General features: G+C 22.9%; 2 protein-coding genes across 5 annotated transcripts; one reads left to right on the top strand and one right to left on the bottom strand.

Annotated features, from left to right (window-relative positions):
* The first annotated feature begins 2,054 nt into the window (after positions 1-2,054).
* On the top strand, positions 2,055-17,607 carry LOC122498706 (symplekin). The gene is made up of 16 exons (XM_043606571.1): positions 2,055-2,262; positions 3,237-3,436; positions 4,873-5,106; positions 5,240-5,526; positions 5,609-5,838; positions 8,139-8,327; positions 8,714-9,159; positions 9,423-9,695; positions 11,179-11,362; positions 11,851-12,092; positions 12,919-13,097; positions 13,196-13,356; positions 13,716-13,851; positions 14,270-14,634; positions 16,960-17,052; positions 17,155-17,607. Exons 1-16 carry the CDS (start codon positions 2,209-2,211, stop codon positions 17,230-17,232), a joined length of 3,351 nt encoding a protein of 1,116 aa, XP_043462506.1. The 5' UTR covers positions 2,055-2,208; the 3' UTR covers positions 17,233-17,607.
* Positions 17,499-23,781, bottom strand: LOC122498711 (17-beta-hydroxysteroid dehydrogenase 13-like). Of its 4 annotated transcripts, none has more exons than XM_043606601.1 (7): positions 23,729-23,781; positions 22,817-22,990; positions 20,989-21,165; positions 18,892-19,038; positions 18,255-18,511; positions 17,976-18,101; positions 17,499-17,749 (listed from the first exon to the last, which is right to left on the bottom strand). In XM_043606601.1, the coding sequence occupies exons 2-7, from the start codon at positions 22,958-22,960 to the stop codon at positions 17,683-17,685; spliced, it is 918 nt and encodes a 305-aa protein (XP_043462536.1). In that variant the 5' UTR covers positions 22,961-22,990; positions 23,729-23,781; the 3' UTR covers positions 17,499-17,682. The 4 variants fall into 4 exon arrangements, with proteins under 4 accessions (XP_043462536.1, XP_043462528.1, XP_043462545.1 ...); XM_043606593.1 differs by lacking the exon at positions 23,729-23,781 and adding an exon at positions 23,568-23,722; XM_043606610.1 differs by lacking the exon at positions 23,729-23,781 and adding an exon at positions 23,568-23,722 and having other exon boundaries at positions 22,817-22,985.
* Between the last annotated feature and the right edge of the window lie 31 nt (positions 23,782-23,812).

The following is a 23,812-nucleotide window of genomic DNA, read 5'->3' as shown; positions in this document are numbered from 1 at the left end:
ATAATACATTTATAGTTTTTACAATATTGAAATACTGCTTTTTAAAAGAATTTTGAAAAATTTTTTATACGAGAAAAAATTTTTTTTTTTAATCAATTAAATATTTTCTATTGTGATTTTTTTTATGAGAATTTTTTGAATACATAATTATTATTTTACCGAATTATTGGAAAAATTTTCAAGTATTGGAAATACTTTTACTTTTATTTTATTAATGAAAAAGTTTTTTTTGGGAAACTCTGACATGATTTTTTACTTAAAGACAATGTTTTCTACTGCGAAAATTAGAATTATGAAAGGAAAAATTTTTTTAGGTTTAATTTATGGCAATAATTTAATTTTTAGTAAACAAAGTGACTTAGCACTGGCATTAAGTATTTTGAAACAAACAAAAAAAATGTATGTTTAAGCTCGGAATAATTTTCATCGGCTTCTACGTAATTAGAATTATTATTTATAAAAATGTAAATAACTTCAAAATTTTCAAGTGCAAAAAAAAATCTACCCTTTCTTCCATTTATTACTTATCGTCAACCCGTACATGTAATAATTACCAATTAAGATAATTCTAACGAAACTAGCAACTTTCATGCTTATAATAAAAAATTAACGATCAAACTTTAAATTATAAAAAAAATTAATACTGTTACATATAAAATATTTTTTGAAGAAAAAGACTTTTTCAAATCCAAATGCGATTATTTAAAAAAAAACCCAGTTAAGCATGAACGTTATTAGTTGAAAATTTTTACATTTTATATGTTTACAAGAGTCGAAAGACTAATGGGACTTCAAAGTAAATTTTACCTTTTTTGTTAATTAAATATTTTTCCGAATTTAGAAATTTAATTTATTAACAATTTATTATTATTATTTAATTATTTAATTGATTAAATAATCCATTAGTAATCTTCGAAAAAAAAATTTAGTTAATTTCTCGCACAAAAATTGTCAATAATTAATTTTAATTATAAAAAAATGATGAGTGTGTGTGTGTGTTTTTTTTTGTAAAAGAAATGAGTGTGTATTTAGTTGTAAGTTATACTTTGAAGGCCCATAATTTTGGTGACTTTAGACTTGATATTTTGCTCAAATGAATTTTGCGATGTAAAAAAGATATTTGTAAAATTAGATTTTGAAGAAAAACAAAGACAGTCTATTATAATATAAGTGTAAAATTAAATTTTGAGCAAAATTCGAGACAAAGTTTATCCGCTTTCTATAATAATTAATAAAAATAAAATATCGAGAAATGTTAAAGAAATTAAAGTGTGATTGTATATAATATTAGAGAAATCGAAAAAAAAAATTTTCAAGTAGTAGCATATGAAAAAAAGCTTGTATTATGTACACTGTGTGTAACGCTCTAAATTATTTAATAAATATGTTTTGTACAGTAATTTATAGGTTATGTTTGCATTTTTAAAAAATATTTTTCGTTTTCTTTTTTTTGCATTATAATTAGAATTTTTTTAATTTTAATTATAATTGTGAACTAATATGCTTATAATTGACAAATATTCGTACAGTATTTTATAAAATAGAATAATTGTTAAACTTTTAAATCTTTTAAATTGTCAATTCCCAATTTCTAAGTTATTTTATAGCAAACCGCTAAAAAATGAAAAAAAAAGATTTAACTGACCTTTAAAATATTTTTTCTTCTTTTTGTTATTCATAACAAGAATCTCTTTGTAGTTTATTATTAAAAACAACATATTAGACGAGAAAAACAACAAGAACACAAATTAGACACACATTGTTAATAACAATTTTGCGAACACTAATTTTTTAGAACTGTTTCCCGCGTATTTGAATTCGATACTAATCGATACATGATCACGTGATAGCCGCTTTTTTAAATATTTTTATATTATAGAATTATAGATAGAGAAATTGTCAATTTTTTTTAATTAAAAAAAATATAAAATTCATGACTGTATAGTAAACAATTTTTAATCTACAATCACAATTTTAAAATTTTATTTGTTTGTTACAAATCGACATTCGATTTCTCGAATGCTCTCGAAGTCGTGTCTGGTCGTGTCCGGGCATGCGCACTGCGCACAACTAGGACTTTGAGAATATGTGGGACATCGCGTTGCTTTAGAGCTTTTAGAGTAGAATATTTTGATTTAATGTAAAGGGGGAATTGATTATTATTTATTTTATTAATTATTACTTATGTAATAAGTGGTTTTTTTTATAATGGATCCTCGTTTACATAGACGGCCCGAGCCAGAAAAAGAGCCTTCTGAGTTGGTCAGTGACATAACCTCAAAATTTAAGAAGTCAAAAGATTTCCTCTTTTTGTTTATATTATATAGAATTAGTTGAAAAGAAATCCATTTTATTTAATTACGGGGCGGTTTTAACACTTATTCTTATTATCAAATATCACGGCGAATAACTGTCGAAATAACTTTTTCAAAAGAAACTTACACATCGTATACATGTATTGTATCTTTACGCATACATGTATTACAAGCCGGAGTATTGTTATTTTTATTACGATTTTTATTACTACTTCTTCGTTAGATAGGTATTTACTTCCATTAGCAATTTTTTCGGAATTAAAATAAAATTTTAATTTCGAAAAAATTGCTAATGGAATTAAATACCTATCTAACGAAGAAGTATAAATTTTTACTGATTGAAATATTTTTTTTCCTACACTGTAAAAAAAATTTTCTGTAGATTTACAGTTTTGCTTAGAATTTTATAGAAACTTGTAAAATAACTTCTTTAAAAGTAGTGAATTTAAAATCCCTTCTGTAAAATTAATACTTTTAATGTGTCAATTTTACAATTTTCTGTAAATTTACTACTCTGAATGTAGGTAATATTTTTGTCTTTTTATTACCTACATTCAGAGTAGTAAATTTACAGAAAATTGTAAAATTGACACATTAAAAGTATTAATTTTACAGAAGGGATTTTAAATTCACTACTTTTAAAGAAGTTATTTTACAAGTTTCTATAAAATTCTAAACAAAACTGTAAATCTACAGAAAATTTTTTTTACAGTGTAATTTTTCTTTGAATTGACAGTTGTCATTGTCAAACCCAACCTATAGTAAAATTTTTGATTATAAAATGGATTGAATTTGTATGTTTTTAATTTTTTTGATTAAAATTGTAAAAATGAAAAATAGAAAGTATTTTTAAGGAAGTTAATTAATAATTTATAATTAAATTGTAATTTGTACTTAATTATGTAATTAATTTTCATATAGGTGATTGAATGGATTAATGAGGCATCGATATCTTCCGATGAGACCGTAAAAGTAACAAATCTCTGCAAATTGCAAGAGATTGTTATTAACAATAAAGATTCGCAATTGTTACATATTTATTTAGAAGAGATTTTACAATTTTCCTTGGATAGACAAGCGGAAGTGAGAAAAGCCGTTAGTGGATTTATTGAAGAGGCTGGGTAATTATTTTATTTTTATTAAATTATTTTAAAAAAGTACAATGTAACAATTAACTATATTAATTGAAAGTTTTTTAAAAATAAAGGAAAAAAATGTTTATAAATTATATTTGTCAATTAAAAAATATTTAATTGAAAATTAAACTGAAAATTTTTGAATTTTTATAAAATAGAGAAAAAAATTTAATTGAAAAAATGTTCTGTTAAATTTATTTACGAATATCTTTAATTGTAAAATTATTCGAAAACAATAATTTATTTTTTAAATATTTAATTATTATTTTATCATAGGAATTAAGATTTTCAAAAATTTTGAATTTCATTTAAATTTTTGAAAACAATTTTATTCTTTGAAGAAATTCAATTAAAAATGTTTTGAATTGAATTTCTTTCATGAATTTTAATAAAATTTTTAAGAATAATTAAATTTGTCGAGGAATTTTATTAAAATTTTATTAAAAATAATTAAAAGTCCGTGATGAGTTTTAAAATTTATGAAAATAATTGAATTTCAAAAAAGAATTTTATTATTTATAAAAATAATTGAATTCTTGTAAAAAAATGTTATTATTTATGAAAACAATTAAATGTTTGCCTATAATTTTATATTAAAATTTTTTTTGAATAATTGAATTCTTTTGGAAAATTTTATTAAAGTAGTAGACATTAAAAATCATTGAATTGAAAAAAGTTTTTGAAAATAATTGAAATTTTGCCAAGAATTTTATTACAATTTTTTTAAGTAATTGAATTTCTGAGAAGAATTTTCTTACTTTTGAAAATAATTGAATTTCGACAATCATTTATAATTGCTCCAAAACTCAATATTTCTTTTAGTGTTTTTAACTTAAATTCTTTTATAAATCTATTATTTAAACCAATTAAATATATATATATATATAAAATTAACTTATTTCTGAAGAATTTGAATTATTAAAATTCTTCAAAAATCTACGTTCTTTTAAGATTTCTAAAGAAATTCATTTAAAATTGAACTTTTATAAAATTTCAAATTAAAACCATTTAAAGTTCATTTATTTATGAAAATTGTAAACGCAACTCTTTTAAAATTGAATTCATTCTGAAGTATTGAAGTAAAATTATTGATTAAATAATTTATTTATTTTATGATTGTTGTTCAAGATTTAAGTTATTTAAAAAGAAATTTTTGTGAGAAATTGAAAAAATTGATGGTTTTGTATTATAACTCGTGGTAATTTTATAGTTCATGAGTCAAACAAAAAAGACACAAAAATTCAGAATTTTCTTATGAATTCTAAAAATTTAATTTTTTTCAGTTCTTTTAATAAAAATTCCTGAATTTTCTCTGACTTCAATTAAAAAATTAATTGAAAAATTAACTAACAGTAGGAAAATAGTTGTAAGTAATTTAAACAAAAAATTTTAATTTATAAGTAAAAAAATTTCTTTTTCAGAGAAAAACAGCCTGAGGTCATTCCACGTTTAGTACAAACACTATCGAGATTAGTGGGCGATGATGCACCAGCTGTGGCAAAGAGAGCTCTCAGAACAAGCGGTAGAATACTACGAGCCACCTTAAAATGGGTTGCAAGTGCTCCGATTGTTACTTCAGACATGGAAACAGCTTGGACACAACTTAGCAAACTCAAAGTTCAGATTATAAACATGATTGACAGCGATAATGATGGGTATAATATAATAAAATTTAACAATTAAATACGGTCAATTTTATTTTATCGAAATTTAATTGATCCTATTTCAATATTAACGAATCAATTAAAATTATAATACAATTAAATTTCCAACGATCTGTTTCTATAGAATTCGAACTCAGGCCGTTAAATTTCTCGAAGGAGTTGTCTTAATTCAAACCTATCCAGATCCGGATAGTCCAAAGAAGCAAGACGATTTTTCACTCGAAGATGTTCCATTGACGTTAAAAATTGCACGTCGACGAAAATTGGAGGAGGAGGCAAATCACGTTATGGATCTTTTAATTAAATTTCATGGTTCTCCGCACGTTAGCAGCGTGAATTTAATGACGTGCATGGGATCATTGGCACTTGTCGCCAAAACAAGACCACAATTCATGTCGAATGTCATTCAAGGTTTCTTTACAATACTGAATATCTAAAAAAAAATTCTCGAAAATATTTGTTTTATTTTTATTTAAATATTTCTTTTGTTTAGCTCTGCAGCGCTTACAACATGATTTACCGCCAACATTATCGGACTCACAAGTGACCAGTGTACAGAAACAATTGAAATTGACTCTTCTTGGATTATTGAAACATCCGGCAAGTGTTGAATTCGCTCAGTCTATTGCAAAACAATTGACTCAACTTGGAGCGAAGGAGCAGGAAATTATTAAAGCTTATCCTAAACCAGAGGATATTCGAAGAATGAAGAAGCGTTTACAGGTATGAATGAAAACACTCGATTTGGGAATAAATGAATCAGGGTTGCCACGCAACCTGAAAACCTGGAAATGTCAGGAAATTTTATAAACCTTAAAAAAACCTGGAAAAGTCAGGGAATTGTTTATCAAAATCCTGGAAAATTGTTGTTTTCTAAAGTTATTGTGTTTATTCCTGAAATCTAATTTTACTTAAATATTTCAAAATTAATTCAATTTTAAAAGAGTAGCGTTTACAATTTTTATAAATAAATGAACTTCAAACGGTTTCAATTTGAAATTTTAAAAAATTTCAATTTTAAATGTATTTCTTTAAAAATATTAAAGAATGGAGATTTTTGAAGAATTTTAATAATTCAAATTCTTCAGAAATTAGTTAAATTTGTCAATATATATTTAATTAATTATTAAAAATAATGGATTTATAGAAGAATTTTAGTTAAAAACACTATACAAATTATATTTTGGAGCAATTATAAATGATTGCCGAAATTCAATTATTTTCAAAAGTGGTAAAATTCTTCTCAGAAATTCAATTATTTAAAACAATTTTAATAAAATTCTTGTCAAAATTTCAATTATTTTCAAAAACTTTTTTCAAATCAATTATTTTTAATATCTACTAGGTACTTTAATAAAATTTTCCAAGAGAATTCAATTACATATTCAAAAAAAAAAATTAAAATATAAAATTATACGCAAACATTTAATTGTTTTCATAAATAATAAAAATTTCACAGGAATTCAATTAATTTTATAAATAATAAAATTCTTTTTTGGAATTCAATTATTTTCATAAATATTAAAATTCATCGCGGACTTTCAATTATTTTTAATACAATTTTAATAAAATTCCTCGAAAAATGTAATTATTTTTAAAATTTGTATTAAAATTCATGAAAGAAATTCAATTCAAAGCATTTTTAATTTTAATTTCTTCAAAGAATTAAATTGTTTTCAAAAATTTTAATGAAATTCTTTGCAAAAATTCAATTTTTTTCAAAATAATTTTAATGAAAAATTCTTCGTAGAAATTGAATTAATTTCAAAAATTTGTCAAAATTTATTTATTTTCAATGTCTACTATTTCAATAAAATTTCACAAAAGAATCCAATTATTTAAAAAGAAATTTGAATAAAATTCGTCTCAAGAATTTAATTATTTTCAAAAGTAATATAATTCTTCGCAAAAATTCAATTATGTTAAAAAATTTACAAAAATTCTCGTGAAAGTTTCAATTATCTTTAGAAATAATAAAATTTTTCTCAGAAATTAAATTATTTTCAAAAATTTTAACTTAAAATTCTTCTCAGAAATTCAATTATTTTAAAAAACTTTCCTCAATTCATTGATTTTTAATATAATCTACTATTTTTTTAAAATTTCCGAGAAGAATTCAATTATTAAAAAAAAATTTCAATAAATTTCTACGCAAACATTTAATTAATTCATAAATAATAATAATTTCATAGGCATTCAATTATTTCAAAAACTCTTATAAAATTCTCTGGAGAAATTCAATTATTTTTAATACAATTTTTATCAAATTTCTCGAAAAAAGAAATTAGTTTAAAAAATTTTATTAAAATTTGTCAACATACTTTTAATAAACAATTCTGTAAAATTAATTTTATCCAAATTTTTTTTTTTTTAATTATTTGAAGTCTAATATATATTAAATTATTTGAAATCGAATATATATTTAATTGAAGAATTTCAAAATAATCGAAATTTCGTAAAATTAAATTGTAAACAAATGGATTTGAAAATTCTCAAAGAACTTTATCAATAATTATTAAAAATAATTGATTTAAAGAAGAATTTTAGTTAATAATTCTAGAAATTAATAATTGAATCGAAATGATGAAAATATTTTTTAAGAAATTAAAGTAACAATATTCTTATCTTATAATATAAAATAATAAAACATGACGATATCGATCACTACGAGTCGAAGACTCGGAGTAATCGATATCATCATGTTTTATAATAATTATTCTTATATGTTATTGAATTTAAAATTTTTGAAAATTGATTCCTGTGGAAAAATAGTAATTATTAAATATTTATTTTATAAAGAATTTATTGATGTTTTCGAATAATTTAACAATTAAAGAAATTCGTAAATAAATATAATAGAACATTTTTTTGTGTATCTAATCATTTTGCGAGTGAATCAGAATATTCTTTAGAGATAGGGAAAAAGTCAAAGTTTTGTTTGGAAATCAAGAGAAAGCCGGGAAATCAGGGAGTTGTTTAATTTGATTAAAATTAAATTTAAATGTAGTTTTTTTTTCTTGTAGGAAAATGCAGCAAATTCGGCGGCTAAACGAGCGAAATTAGATACACCAATTATTCCCGTTGAGGAAATAGAACCTGTTCCGCTTCCAGTGCCACCGCCAAAAATGCCGGAGTTAGTTGAACTCTCCGAAAGTTTTATCGCCGAACGACTCAGCGTTGAAATCGCCTCCGATCTCGTTATGGACAGCATGGTCACTAGAATTTTTTCCCAATAACAAACAATTTAATCAATTGAATATTAAATTAAATTAAAAACCATTATCTAAACTAAATTAATATTTAATTTAATTCAATAATTATTCAAAGAAAAAAATAATTTAGAAAACTAATTTAATAATTAAATTCATATTTTAGTTCAATAGCTTTTTAAGCAAAGAAGAAAATAATTTAAAAGAAACAATAATTTATTTGATCAAGGGAAAAATAATCAAAGAAATTTAATTTAATATTCAAATTAACATTAAATTTAGTTCAATAATTATTTAAGCAAAGAAGAAAATGAAAAAAAACAATTTAATTTAATTTAAATTCATATTAATAATAAATAATAATAAAATTCGATTATTTTTGTTAACAGGCTTGGGTTCCGGATACAATGACAAAAATATTTCAACGTGAATATCAGCCGACAGCAACGACGGACATCATTATCCAACGGCAAACAATTGCGAAATTATTGTCGACACAAATTAAGCAGGCGATTGCTAAGAAAAATAAGAGAGACACAAAGGATGAGGACGCTGTTATGGAGGATTTGATAAAAAATCCAACGATAACAGTTGCCGAGGCGAAGAGGGAGAGAAAACGTGAGAAAGACAGGGAAAAGGAGAAGGAGGCAAAGGCATCATTAGAAGCGCATGAAAAGTCTTTGGCTAAAGCGAGAAGTCGATTGAAAGCATTAAAGTTCTCCGAAGTCACGAAACCACTCAGTCGGAATGTTAAAGAGAATATGTTATTGATGGCAGTGCACAGAATATTAAGCGCCGAAAAGGTCGCTGTTCTTGGCGGCGTATCTGAAGTTAGGTAATTTGAATATCAAAAGAACAAATTATTATTTTAACAAGTTTATCAAAAAAAAGAAAAGAAATAAAAACAAGAAGAAGATTTAGTATTTATTTGATTTTTGTATTTTGTTAAAATAGTTTTTGTTTCTTTAAGAGTAGTTTCGTATTTTGTTAAAATCGTTTTCTTTTTTAATCTAGTATTTTGTTAAAATCGTATTCTATTTTTAAAAGATTTTGTTTGATTTCTGTTTTCGAAAATAAAGATAAAAAAATTGTTTACAGAGCGAAGATTTTAACGACAGTCGCGGCAACTTTTAATCCGGAAATTAGAAGATTGGTTCTTCAGTACATTACAGACGATGTTAGATCGCGATTGGATTTGGCTTTGGGTTGGCTCTATGAAGAATATGCTTTATTACAAGGATTCCAACGGAGAACGACGTTGTGTTCAAAACCACAGGAAGCACCACATCAGCCGTACAATTCTCTTTTTTGCACTTTAGTTCACGCTATTAATGCTGTTCCTGGACGGGATCGCGATTTATTACTCTCTAGGTAAGATTTCAATAAAAAATTTTGTTTCTTTGTACAATTTAACAAACAATTTCAATTAAAATATTTACTTCAATTCAATTATTTTCTAAAATTTGTTGCAAGAATTCAGTTACAGTTTATAATTCTTCGCAATAAATAATTGAAAAAAATAATAATAAATATAAAATACAATATAAAAATAATTGAATTCCTGTCAAGAATTATATTATTTATGAAAATAATTGCATTTTTGCGAAGAATTGTATTATCTATGAAAATAATTGAAATCTTGTGAAGAACTTTATTTAAATTTTAAATAAAATTCTTCTCACGTTGTGAATTATTTTCATAGATTTGATTAAATAAAATTCATCACAAGATTTTAATTATTTTCATAGATTCTTCGCCGAAATTCAATTATTTCCAATACAATTTAAATAAAAATCTTTGCGGAAATTCAATTAGTTTCGATACATTTTAATAAAATGTTTCACAAGAATTCAATTATTTTCGATACTTTGCATTGAAAATAATTGAAAAAAACAATAATAATTATAAAATAATTGAATAATTGAATTTCTAGGAAGAATTATATTATTTATGAAAATAATTGCATTTTTTGCGAAGAATTGTATTATCTATGAAAATAATTGAAATCTTTGAAGAATTTTATTTAAATTTCTTTTCAAGTTGTCAATTACTTTCATAGATTTCATTAAATAAAATTCTTTGAAAGAATTCAATTATTTTCAAAAACTATAATAAAATTTTTCGAAACAATTCAAATATTTAAAAAACTTTTAATAAAATTCCATCCAAGAGTTAAATTATTTTAGATTCAAAATTATACAATTTAAAAAAGTTATAAAAACAATTTTTCTAACAAAAATGGTATCTTTTAAAATTAAAAAGCAATCGCTAATTAACGCAAAATTAAGGAAAGTGAAAAACTTAATTCATAAATTTTTCTTGCAAAAATAGTATTACAAAATTTATTTTCTAAATCTGAATTTAGTATAAATTTGAACTAATTTGAACAAAAGTGATATGGCATTTATTGCAATTAATTTCTTAATTCTACATAGAACAAGACATTAAATAAATAAAATTTACATTGATAATTCAATTTTGTTTAAATAATTTTAGTTATTATTTAATTTTTAAAACATGTAATAAAAGTTGAATTGATTTTAAAATTTTAAACATTTTAAAAGGAAAAATTATCAAAAATATTAGGAAACAAAAAAGGCAAAACAAAATCAATAAGCTTCAAATTTTTTTATTATTATTATTGTTATTACTATATTGTTATTATATTTGTTATATTTTTATAAATAAATTAATTGAAGTGATAAATAAATCTTTAAAATATTGAATAATAATATTAAGAAAAATAATAAATTTATATAAGTAATAAATTTTATATGAAAAAAACTGTGTAAATAAAAATTTAGACTTATATGAAATTTCAAAAATTCATTTAATGAATGATTATTTTCTGCAGGTTATATTTGGAGTCCCCTTCGATCACGGACGATGCTATTGAAGCTCTTAAAATGGTTTCATTGGAAGAGAGCCGGGGACTTGCACCTTTGAATCTTCTCAAAGAACTGAGCATTCGACGGCCAACGAAGCATTTTAACTTTTTGAATGTAATTTTATGCCATACTGGACATGAGAGCAATACGGTAATTTTAAAATTCTACTTTCAGAATTTTTATTCTATTTACTGCTTTGACTTTATTTCTATTTTCTAAATTTGCATCTCTATTGCTAATTTAAATTATAAACAAAGAAATTTATTTTTTCTTCTCCTTTTGTTATTAAATAATTGAATAAATTTTATTTGTTACTTTCTTTAACCCTCGGAGCACACAAGGGATCTCTCGAACTCCTTGTATTTTTACAAAAAGCATTTTATCTATTTTAATTATTTTAATATATGGAATTTAAAGTGTACAGACTTTTTTTTACAGCCTATAAATTGTATTTTAAAAAATTCTTTAATTTGATCAGAGAAAATTTAAAATTGATTGAGCTTTAAAAATGATCAAAAAAAAGAGGTGTGTGCTCCGAGAATTAATTAATATTTAATTGATATAATTATGATTGAATGTAAAATTAGGGAAAATTGTTAAAATTATTTTTTAATTCTTCTTGAATGGTTTCTTTGCAGATTCGTGAGACGGCGATCAAATTAGTTGTTGAGTTACACGGCAGACCAGAATTAAAAGTTATGATTGGAGAGTACGCCATGCTCTATTTAGGTTTTCTACGATTACAAAATCCTCCGGAAATTGTATTTGGAATTGATCGCGGACGACCGAATATCAGCGAAAAATGGACGGAATCAACAACCAAAGCTTGTCTCGGACTTTATCTTGCCCTCTTGCCCGAGCAGCAAGTTTTAATTCACGAGTGAGAATTTTTCTTTATTCTTTAAAAATATCTCTCGTAATTTCTAAAAATTCCTAATTGTATTTTAAATGTTACTTCTTTTTTCTTATTTATTCTTCAGATTCTTTTTTATTTAGATTTCTTCTTTTTATTTTCATTTACACTTAATTCGCATTTTTTATTTTCATACAAAGGTGTGATTCTTGTTTTATTTGTATTTTCATTTTTTATTTACACAAAAAGATGTTTCTTCTTTGCTTATTTTATTTATTTTTCAGATTCTTGTTTTATTTACATTTTTATTTTCATTTACATTTTTTATTTTCACAAAAGGATGTTTCTTCTTTTTCTTATTTTATTTATTTTTCAGATTCTTGTTTTATTTACATTTTTATTTTCATTTACATTTTTTATTTCTACAAAAGGATGTTTCTTCTTTTTCTTATTTTATTTATTTTTCAGATTCTTGTTTTATTAACATTTTTATTTTAATTTACATTTTTTATTTCCACAAAAAGATGTTTTTTTTCTTATTTTATTTATTTTTCAGATTTTTGTTTTATTTACATTTTTATTTTTATTTACCTTTTTTATTTCCACAAAAAGATTTGTTTTTATTTTATTACACTTTTTTCATTTCCTCTTTTAAAATTACTTTTGTCAAATTCTTATTAAATAGATATAAATATAAACTAATAATAAAAAATAAATAATCAATTTTTGTTAATATTTTTTATTTTTATTGTTAATAAATTTGTTGATTTATTTTACTTTCTTTTACATACCTTTACTTAGACCGAGTTTTCATTCAGTCCAATGAAAATTTCGACATTTTTTTGTCAAACAGATTGGCGAGAGTTTACACATCAATGGGTGCGGACGTAAAGAGAATAGTTCTTCGATTAGTGGAAGGTCCAGTAAGAATATTGGGTATGGCTAGTCCCCAATTATTGGCACTGGTTGAAAATTGTCCCAAAGGTGCCGAAACTTTAGTGACGAGAATTATTCACATTCTCACAGAAAAAGGTAAATATTGCAGTGGAAAAAAAGAGAAACAAAAATTTCTATTAAGATTAAGAGATAGAATACAAATTAATACCTTTTGCTTATTTCTAATTTAATAGCGGCGCCAAGTACCGAATTGGTACAAAGAGTACGTGAACTCTATCAAACACGTGTATCGGACGTGAGATTCCTTATTCCTGTTTTAAACGGTCTAACGAAATCGGAAGTTATCGCTGCCTTGCCCAAACTTATTAAACTCAATCCCATTGTCGTGAAAGAGGTAATGAAAAATTTATTTACAAATTTTATTGCAAAAAGAAAATATTTATTGTATTAAATTTATAATTTAATACAATTGTATTTATTGAATTAAATTTAGTTATTATAAAATAATATACAAAGTAAGTACAATTAAAATAGTATGAATCAAATTTTTATATCAAATTTAAATGCTAAATTGTTTTTTTTATTTATCTAAATATTTAATTTGTATATTTAATTAACAATATAAAATTTATACAATAAATTTATTTATTTATTTATATAGTAAATTTATATATTAAATGTATACGTGTTAAATCTGCACATACAACTTTTGTTTAAAAATTGTGTTTTTTATTTTGTAATTTTTTGTTACAGGTGTTTAACAGGTTACTAGGAACTCATAATAACGAAAGTGGCGTTCCTCATACCTCCCCAGTTACACCCGCTGAATTATTGATTGCCTTGCATACGATTGATCCCGCCAAAGCCGAACTAAAGACTGTTATCAAAGGTATCAATCAAATTAGCATAATAACTATTATTTGCCAAATTAGTAATGCTATCGCTTCATTATATCTACTGTTAATAAAGGCAATTGGAATTAATTAATTATTAATTATAATTTACTTTATAATTTTTACTTTGCGAATTTTTATTTTCAAAACTAAGAAAAAAAATTAAAGTATAGTTTAATATTATTATTAAAATGAATCTGAATTAATAATTAGAATTTATTTTACAATTTTTAACATTATACCACTTTGTGAATTACATTCTATTTTTAAAACCAAAACGGAAAATTTTGAAACAGTTTAATAGTACCTATTATTAAAAATGTATAATTAATTATTAATTAAAGCCTATTGAATTAAAAGAAAAATGTTTTATGAAATCAATTTTAATATTGTTGTGTTAAAATTTATTTTCAGCAACTTCGTTGTGCTTCGCTGAAAAACAAGTTTATAGCCAAGAAATTGTTGCATTGGTGATACGTGAACTTGTTGAAATAACTCCACTGCCGACATTATTGATGCGAACGGTGATTCAAAGTTTATCGCTCTATCCAAGATTAAGTGGTTTTATTATGAATATTCTTCAACGTTTAATTGTTAAGCAAGTTTGGAAATATCCAAAAGTTTGGGAGGGTTTTGTCAAATGTTGCGAACGAACTCAACCGCAAAGTTTTGCTGTTATTTTACAACTCACTCATGTGCAATTGGCCGATGTCTTGAAAATCAGTCCGGCTCTTAAAAAACCATTATTGACGCACATCGATTCATTTACTGAAAATCAGGTGAGAATTCATTTTTAAAATAATTAGAGCTACAAAAAGATTAAAATAATTAAACTCATTCAATAATTAATTTAATAATTAATTTTTTATTATTATTATTACTATCGTTTTGGAATTATGGTAGGCTTCGGATCGAATTTAGAAGCCAAAAAAGTCATTTTAGTCGATTTAAATTACGAAAGAAGTCGAAAAAGTCGTTTATTTTATTTAAATTTTTTTTTATAAAAATTTGACTTTTCTCTGATTCTAAAAAAGTTTTACCTTCTTTTTCTTATTTTGATAATAACTTCATTTTTCAATTTCTGTATAAAATTTAATTATTTTCAAAACATTTTTTCAATTTTTTTTTTATATATTTCTTCAAAGACACGATTATTTCCAAACAATTGTGATAAAATTCTCAAAATATAAAATTTGATGAATTTATAGATAATAATACTTTTTAAAATTTAATAATTTTCTCGAATTTTTAACTAGCAAATTACACGAAAGTTTAAGAATTTTTCAAATGGATGTTTAACTATAATTAAACTTTTATATCAATTGAAGTTTTCAAAAATTTTTAGGTTGAAATCTTCTCAAATTATTATTCCTAAAAATTGGTGCTGTAACTTTTCCAAAATTCAATTATTTTCTAGAATTTCATACTAAAAATCTTTTCTAACTAGCAATTATTCATTTAAAATTTGTCTAAAATTCAGTGTTTTATTTAATTTTTTATTCAATTTCACGAAATTTTAATTATTTGAAAATTTTTCAATAGAATAAATATGTTTAAAAATTCAAGAAAATTACTAATGAATACCTAATTTAAAAAAAATTGGAATTAATATTTTTCGCTTAAAATTTTTATTCAAAATTATTCAAAATTCAAATCTTTAAAAATTTAGTGAAAAAATCTGAGAAAATTCAAAATTTAAAAATTTCTTTTTGAAACTTTCTGAAATTCAATTATTTCTTAAAATTAATACTATTATTTCTCTAAAATTAAATTAATTTCTAGAATTTGTGACTTGAATTCTTTTCTAAATAAATTATTTTCATTAGAGAAGTTCTTTGAGAGTTTAATTATTAAAAAAAAAGAAAATTCACTTAAAATTTGTCTAAAATTTTGTTTTCAATTCAATTTCTATTTGAAACCTTCAGAAATTTAATTACTTCTTGAAATTACTACTACAACTTCTCTAAAATTCAAATAATTTCTGGAATTTGAGACTTAAGTTCTTTTCTAAATAAATTGTTTTTAATAATTTCATAAAAGTTCTTTGAGAGTATAATTATTAAAAGAAAAAAAACTTCATTTAAAACTTGTCTAAAATTCAATTGTTTTCAATGCAATTTTACGAAATTTCGATTTTGCGAAAATTTTTCAATTAAGTATTAAAAAATTCGACTAATTTCAAAAAAATTTGAATCAAAATTTATCACAAAACTAAGTTCTTTAGAATTTTTAATTAAAGAAAACTCCAAATTTAGATTTTCAAAAATTTTAGGTTTCGAAACCGTTTGAAATTTAATTATTTTTGAAAATTTCCACTGTAACTCTTCCGAAATTCAATTATTCTCTAAAATTTTTAATCCAAATTTTGGTCTAAAACAATTATTTTTAATCATTTTTAGTAAATTCTTTGAGAATTCAATTTCTTTTCTAAATCAATTATGTTTAATAATTTTTAGAATGTACTTTGAAAAAGTTCACTTAAAATTTGTCTAAAATTCAATTGTTTTTAATTTAATTTTACGAAATTTTAATTCTTCGAAAAGTTTCCAAGTGAATATAAGTTCAAAAAATTATTAATAAATAACTTATTTAAAATAATTTTGAATCAAAGTTTTTTTAAGAACCAAGTTGTTTAGAATTTTAAATTATAATTATTCAAAATTCAAATCTTGGATAATTTCAATTTGAAACCTATTAAAATTTAATTATATCCCTAACAATTGAATTATTTAATAAATAGAAGAAAGTTCACTTAAATTAAAATATAAATAAGAATTTAATTATTTTCAATTCAATTTTACAAAATTTCAATTACTTGAGAATTTTTCAATTAATTTAAAATCGAAAATTCAACTAATTTCAAAAAGATTTCATTTGAAATTCTTTGAAAAACTGAATTGTTCAGAATTTTGAAGTTTAATTGTTTTCAAAAATTTTTTACAACCCTTCAAAAATTAAACGTTAGTTTTTAATTAAAATTTTTTTCTAAATCAACTACATATTTTTATTAATATTCAGAAAGTTTTTCGAGAATTCAATAGTTGACATAGAAGGATTCAAACTTTTATAAAAATTCATATAAAAATAAATATTTTTGTTTACAGAAAGCACATATTCCAGTGATGAAAATGGACGTGATACGAGGGACTGTGCGTGAAGATTTTTCCCGCGGAAATCCACACGATAACTTCGATATTGTGAGTTTGATATATTTTCTTGCAACACCTAAAAAAGAATAGAATAATTAATTAGTCAATTATTTCCATCAAATTAATTTACTTAAAAAAAATTTATCTTAGGCACCACCTGGAGATTTCTCAATAGAGGAAAAAATGGAGACTGATCCCTCGGAACCGGCACCTCCAGGATTAGATTAAAAATTTTTTTTTTTAATTCTTATTTTTAAAAGTTACACGCATGAAAAGAATTTCAAAATATCGATAATAATTTCGATAAAAAGAATATCGTTTTTCAATATTTTCATATTATTTTTTTTCTTGCTATATTGAAATTCTTTGAAATGAAAATTATCTAGATTTCTTATCTTAAATTTAATTCGTAAAGTATTAATTGGATTTGGTTTAATATTAATGGAAAATGAAATGAAAAAAATATTTTATGAATTTAGACAACTAGATAAAAGTATTTGTAAAAAAATATATTTATTATAAAAATTAATGAACATTCGCCTGTAAACTTTATGAATTTGTGTAGTTCGTTTACACATTGATTGATATACAGTGTTAAATTTTTTTAAACTGTAGTTTTAATTTCAATTTTTGCTGTTCAAATGGTAATTAAAATTGAACTATTCTTTTTTAAATTTGTCATCCAAAGTCGACGCCGGTGTCGAGTAAATCCCTCAGCATAAAGGACGCTTTCTTTGGTAGTATTCTGAAAAAAGTAAGTCCATTGAATATTAAATTATAATTAATATTCTAAATAAGAATTTTTAAAGAAGTTCTATAATTGAACGAAGTAAGGAATATTAATAATGTATTTTAATTAACGTTATTTTGGAATATATAAATTTATTTCTAGAATTATTTATTGATTATTAATAATAATTAATAATAATAATAATAAAATTAGGGGGAAAAAGAGAGAGAAAAAAAACTACCTCAAGATGTGACCAAGATATAGCAAATATCCAGGAACGCTGAATTCCGCATAATTCCGGCGCACTCCATCTAAAATTCTTTTTGCCGCTTCCGTCGCTGGCATTGTGCCAAAGTAACTCGGTATCCTGCGAGCATGAGAAAAGATAAATTAATTCCTTTTTAAAGTAGAGAGGACCTTTTTAATTTGCAATTTTTTTTCTCTTTAGTTTAACAGGACTATGAAATTAGGAAATTTTTCTTTTTCTTTTTTGATTTGCGTAATATTTAATGTAAAGTACCTGAGGCGAAGATCTTTGGCAACTTCAGCACCGACAATGAATGGATAGACGTGTATCAAGGTAATGATAATATTACTATTTGAATGTCTTAATTCCGTGTGCAATGATTCCGCTAATCCTTGAACTGCAAATTGTGCCGTGGAAAGAGGAACTCCACCTCCACGAGTCGCGCCCGATGATAAGCCAGCCACTGATGAAAGAACGACAATGTGACCTTTTCCAACTCGTTGCATTCCTGGCAGAATTGAATCTAAAAGCTGAATTTTCATTTGCTGTGGTAATTTTTTTGTTTCTTTTATTTAAAAAAGTACTTTAAATTTTATTCAGGTATTTATTTGTAAAACTTTTGTTTTTTTCTATTAAAACTAATTTTATAGCTAATATTTTAAACTGAATTCTATTTACGTATTTATTTATAAAAAAATAATGTTGTTTTACTTTCAAATTTTGATTTAGTTCTTAATTTCAAAAAATATTCTTTTATAAATTAATTATTTTATTTGAAGTATATTTTTTAAATATTCATTTTTAATCATTTTCGTATTTTAATATTTCCTAATGATTTAATATTTTTAATAAACCGAAATATTTAAATTAAATATTTGGGGTTTTTTTTATAGTTTCTTGGCGATCTTACCCAGAAATGACTCAGAACCGAAACGTCCATCGTTTTTCTAATTTCCGGAGGATCCTGCAACGAACGAGGACTTGGAACACCGCAGCAGTGGAAAAGCATCGTAACTTCTCCCAATTCAGCCTTTATATCGTTTACTGTTTGAGCAACCTGAAAATTTATTTGAAATCGAATGGTATTTCGTGAGAACGATCTATATCACTTTAAAAAAAATATTCTGCATCTTTTAAAAAATCAGTTTTTTTTAAAGAGGCCTTGGATTGACTTTAAGGCGCAAAAAAGTTGTCTTTGTTGATTTAAAGTACAAAAATAATCGAAAAAAATCTTTTATTTTATTCAGAGTTGTCTCAAACATTTGATTTTCTATCTCTAGAATTTTTAATTAAATTTACTCAATTTATTCAAAAGTTTAATAATTTAAAAAAAATATCTTGTTAAATATTAAATATTAACTGAAATTTTCAAAAAATTTTAGCTTGAAATCTTCTGAAATTATTATTCCCAAAAATTGCTACTATAACTTTTCTAAAATACAATTATTTTCTAGAAATGTAAAGTAAAATTCTTTTCTACATCAATTATTATTTTTAATAATAGAAAAGTTCTTCAAGAGTTTAATTATTTAAAAAAAAGAAATTTTACTTATAATTTGTCTAAAATTCAAAATTTTATTTAATTTTTTATTCAATTTTACGAAATTTTAATTATTTGGAAATTTTTCAATAGAAAAAATATGTTTAGAAATTTCAAAAAGTTACTAATGAATAGCTAATTTAAAAAAAAATTTGAATTAATATTTTCGCTTAAAATTTTTAATTCAAATTATTAAAAATTCAAATCTTTAAAAATTTCGTGAAAAAATCTAGGAAAATTCAAAATTTTTAAATTTTTTTTTGAAACCTTCTGCAATTCAATTATTTCTTAAAATTACTACTATAACTTCTCTAAAATTAAATTAATTTCTAGAATTTGTGACTTGAATTGTTTTCTAAATAAATTATTTTCAATAATATCAGAGAAATTCTTTTAGAGTTTAATTACTAAAAAAAAGAAAATTCACTTAAAATTTGTTCAAAAATTTTGTTTTCAATTCAAATTCTACGAAATTTTGATTTTGCGAAAAATTTTCAATTATTCAAAAATTCAACTAATTTAAAAAAAATTTTAACTAAAATTTATCAGAAAACTAAATTTTTTCGAATTTTTAATTAAAAAAACTCAAAATTTAGATTTTAAAAAATTTTTGCCTTTGAAACATTTTGAAAATTAATTCTATATGAAAATTTCTACTATCACTCTTCCAATATTTAATTATTCTCTACAATTTTGTATCCAAATTCTTTTCTAAATCAATTATTTTTAATAATTTTTAGAAAGTTCACTTAAAATTTGTCTAAAAAATGCAATATTATGAAATTTTTATGTTTCGAAAAGTTTTCCAGTAAATACTTATAAGTTTAAATATTCAAAAAAATTACCAATAAATAACTAATTAAAAAAAGTTGAAAAAACTCGAAAAAGTTGATCCAAGGCCTATTTATTTATAAAATCGAAATAAAGAAAATCGAATTTTTTCCTATTTTGATTGTATAAAATTTTATAAATATTGGAAATTTCAATTTACGTCTTAAATAAATAAATATTAAATACAAAATTTTAACAGCAAAATACTATTTTAGTTTTCTTAATTCAGTAAAAATAATTCTCCAAAATTTTAAAACTTTTCAGAAAGAAATACTAAAAATAAAACTAAAATACTTTTTACTTTTTAAAAATAATAACTGAATATTTTCAAAAACATAAACTCACTAACAATAATTCAATTAGAATATAAAAAACATATTTTTAAAGCAAATATAAAATAGCAGTTAATTGGAAAAGAGCATAAAAGCAAAATTTTTCTCTCCAAAAAACAAATCCACACAAAAAAAGAATATTTTTTTCCATGATTTTTAAAAATTGATGCATTTTTATATTGTGAAGTTTTTTTCGGAGAAATGGTTTTTATCATATCAAGTAGTTTAAAAAAAATCAAATAAAAAAAACCAACTAAAGTGTTTTCAGATTATCGACATGTTCGATAGTTCTTTTTTTTTTTACTTGTTTTTGGTCAGTGACATCACAAATGTAGGGCCTCGCCACTCCCGATAATTGACAAGCCCGTTGAGCAGTTACTTCGCAATTTTCAGGATTGATATCGACGCATGCCACAATAACTCCCAACAGTGATAGTTGAATAGCTACTTCCCTTCCTACACCGCGACCTGCACCAATAACCTGCCGAGGGAAAAAAAAATATTGCTTCAATACTGTAAGAAACGTTCAAAAACTATGAACAAAAAATAAATTCAATTCTCTCCATTGACAAATAGAACCATCAATTTATGAAAGAGAAAAATATTTTACGACTATAAAAAATCAATTCGTTCAAATATTGAATCAAATGATTGATCCTTTTTAAACGGTGGTCATTGTTGAACAAAAAAGAAAGAAAGAAAGAAAAAAGCAGCAAAAAACAATTTTTTTGCGCGAAACATAAAATGTAGAATTTTTTAATTTGGACGTATATTTTTCAGTGAAATTGAAAATTTTTCTTTTTGCGATTTAGATATTTTTTTTTTTAAAAGGAGAATGGAACTGAAAATCCCAATAGGAGATTGATTAGTTCTTTTAATCTATCTTCTATCGTCTATATTAATAATCGTTCTATTCCGGTAATCTGTTCGCAGTTTGAAGTTATTTTTAATTTAGTTGTTTTCGTTTGCTTTTTGTTTCCTGCTTTTTTTGATAATTTCTCTTTTCAATTTGAATTTTAAAATTCATGAGATTTTAATTTAATACTTTGAAGATTAAAAATTACCAAAAATTAATTAAAGAAAATTGTTCTCAATTAAAAATAATTATTTCTTTCTTTTCGAATTTTCAATCTGAAATAATTGAATTCTTCTAAAGAAATTTATCCAAGTTTGTCAAAATAATCAAATATCTTGCGAAAAATTTAATTAAATTCTTTAAAAATAAGTTAATTCTTACGAGAAATTTAATTTGAATAATATTAAAAAAAAATTTAATTCATATAAAGAATTTAATCAAAATTTTTGAAAATAATTGAACTTCTGCGAAGAATGTTATAATTAAGATTTTTTTAAATAATTCAATTCTTTCCAGAAAAGTTATTAATTAATAATCTTTATTAATTTAATAATCTTGGTAAGAATTTTACGAGGAATTTTATTAAAATTGTATTAAAAATAAGTGGATTATAAAGAATTTTACACAAATTTTTCAAAATAATTGAATTTCTGCGAACAATTTTAGAAAAAGAATTAAATTCTTAATTTAAAGTGTTTAATTACACTTTTTCTTATATAAAGAGTTTTATTAAAAGTTTTCAAAGTAATTCAGTTTCTGCGAAGCAATTTACTAAAATTCTTTAAAATAATTAAATTCTTGTGAAAAATGTTATAAATTATAAAAAAAAAATTAAAATCTCGCTAAGAATTTAATTAAATTTTTCGAAAATAATTGAATTCTTTCGAGGAATTTAATTAAAATTGTATTAAAACATATTTCAATTCTGATAGAAAATTTAATTTAAATTTTTCAAAATAATTAAACTTTTGCTAAGAATTTTATTAAAATTTTAAGAATAATTGAATTAAAGTTTTTGAAAACAATAAATAGGTAATTAGTAAATTAGTTAATATTTGAATTCTTAAAAATTTTGAATCTAAAATTATTTCAAAATTTAAATTAATTAGAATTAATAGTACTAGTTATTAATACATTTTTTAAAAGAAATTTAATGAAATTTTAATAATGAATCAATTTTTAACGTTTAAGTTGATTATATTCAAAATTTCAATAATTTTAATCAAATTCTTTTTATTTTAATCAAATTCTTGTTTTGCTGAAATATTTTTTTTACCATTGCAACTTCGCCATTGAGACTTTTTAGAGGCGGTGGTTTAAATGTTCTGTAGAAAGCGACCAAAATTGCAAACCATATTCCCACTAGAAGGGTAATGAGATCCAGTGCAAGGACAATTAGAGAGTAAATCCTGAGTAACATTTCTGGTGGTTTAATTTTTTGCAAACTACCCTGAAAAAGACATTTTTTTATCAACAAAATTTTCCATAAAATTGAAGTTTTATTTTTACGATTACAAAATCTATTTATACATTTATTTTTACCCTATATAAATAGATTTTTTTATATTATAAATAACATTTTTTTGATAAATCCCCGTCAATATTCTGTAGAGAGTAATTTTATATACTTTTCAATGAACAAAAATCTTTAAAAAATTCACAAACATCAAAATAAATAATTAAAAAAAAACAGTAGTGAATCGCATATCTCTCCAATTATTAGAAACAATGAGATAATAAAACAATTGATAAGCTTTACTCTTAATTTTTTCTGTGATAATATTATTAAGAACTTACCATTTCGAAAAAGTAATGAATTCAGTAATTAATAATTAAAGGAAAAATAAACAATTTGAACCACGTGCTTTGAAGAAACAAATATTATAATTTTTTTAATCCTCGGCCCTGATGGGGAACTTTAGAAGACAAAGTCAGTGTGAAGAGTGATAATTGAATTAAAAAACATTTGAGAAAATTTTTATTCAAGTGTCAGTCAGTGTGATATGCAAAAATTCAATACTGTTTACCTTTTATCTTTTATGGCTCATATGTTAAGTTTATATTTTTTTCTCGCTGCATTTAAAGTAATCAGAATTGATTACGCATTAATCAAAGTCGACCTCATCACAAAACAGTATATATATTTAAAAAAAAGAAATCAAAAAAAAAAATAACAACAAACACTTACAGTAAAAATGTACTATAACGGAAATGTATGGGTAATTAAGCGGAAGTTTATTTCATATAAGACAGAGCCATCTTACGGATAAAT

Source organism: Leptopilina heterotoma, unplaced genomic scaffold (assembly GCF_015476425.1).
Source record: "Leptopilina heterotoma isolate Lh14 unplaced genomic scaffold, ASM1547642v1 Lhet_10, whole genome shotgun sequence".
Lineage (NCBI taxonomy): Eukaryota > Metazoa > Arthropoda > Insecta > Hymenoptera > Figitidae > Leptopilina > Leptopilina heterotoma.
Note: the sequence above shows the minus strand (reverse complement) of the source record. Positions and strands in the feature narration are given on the sequence as shown.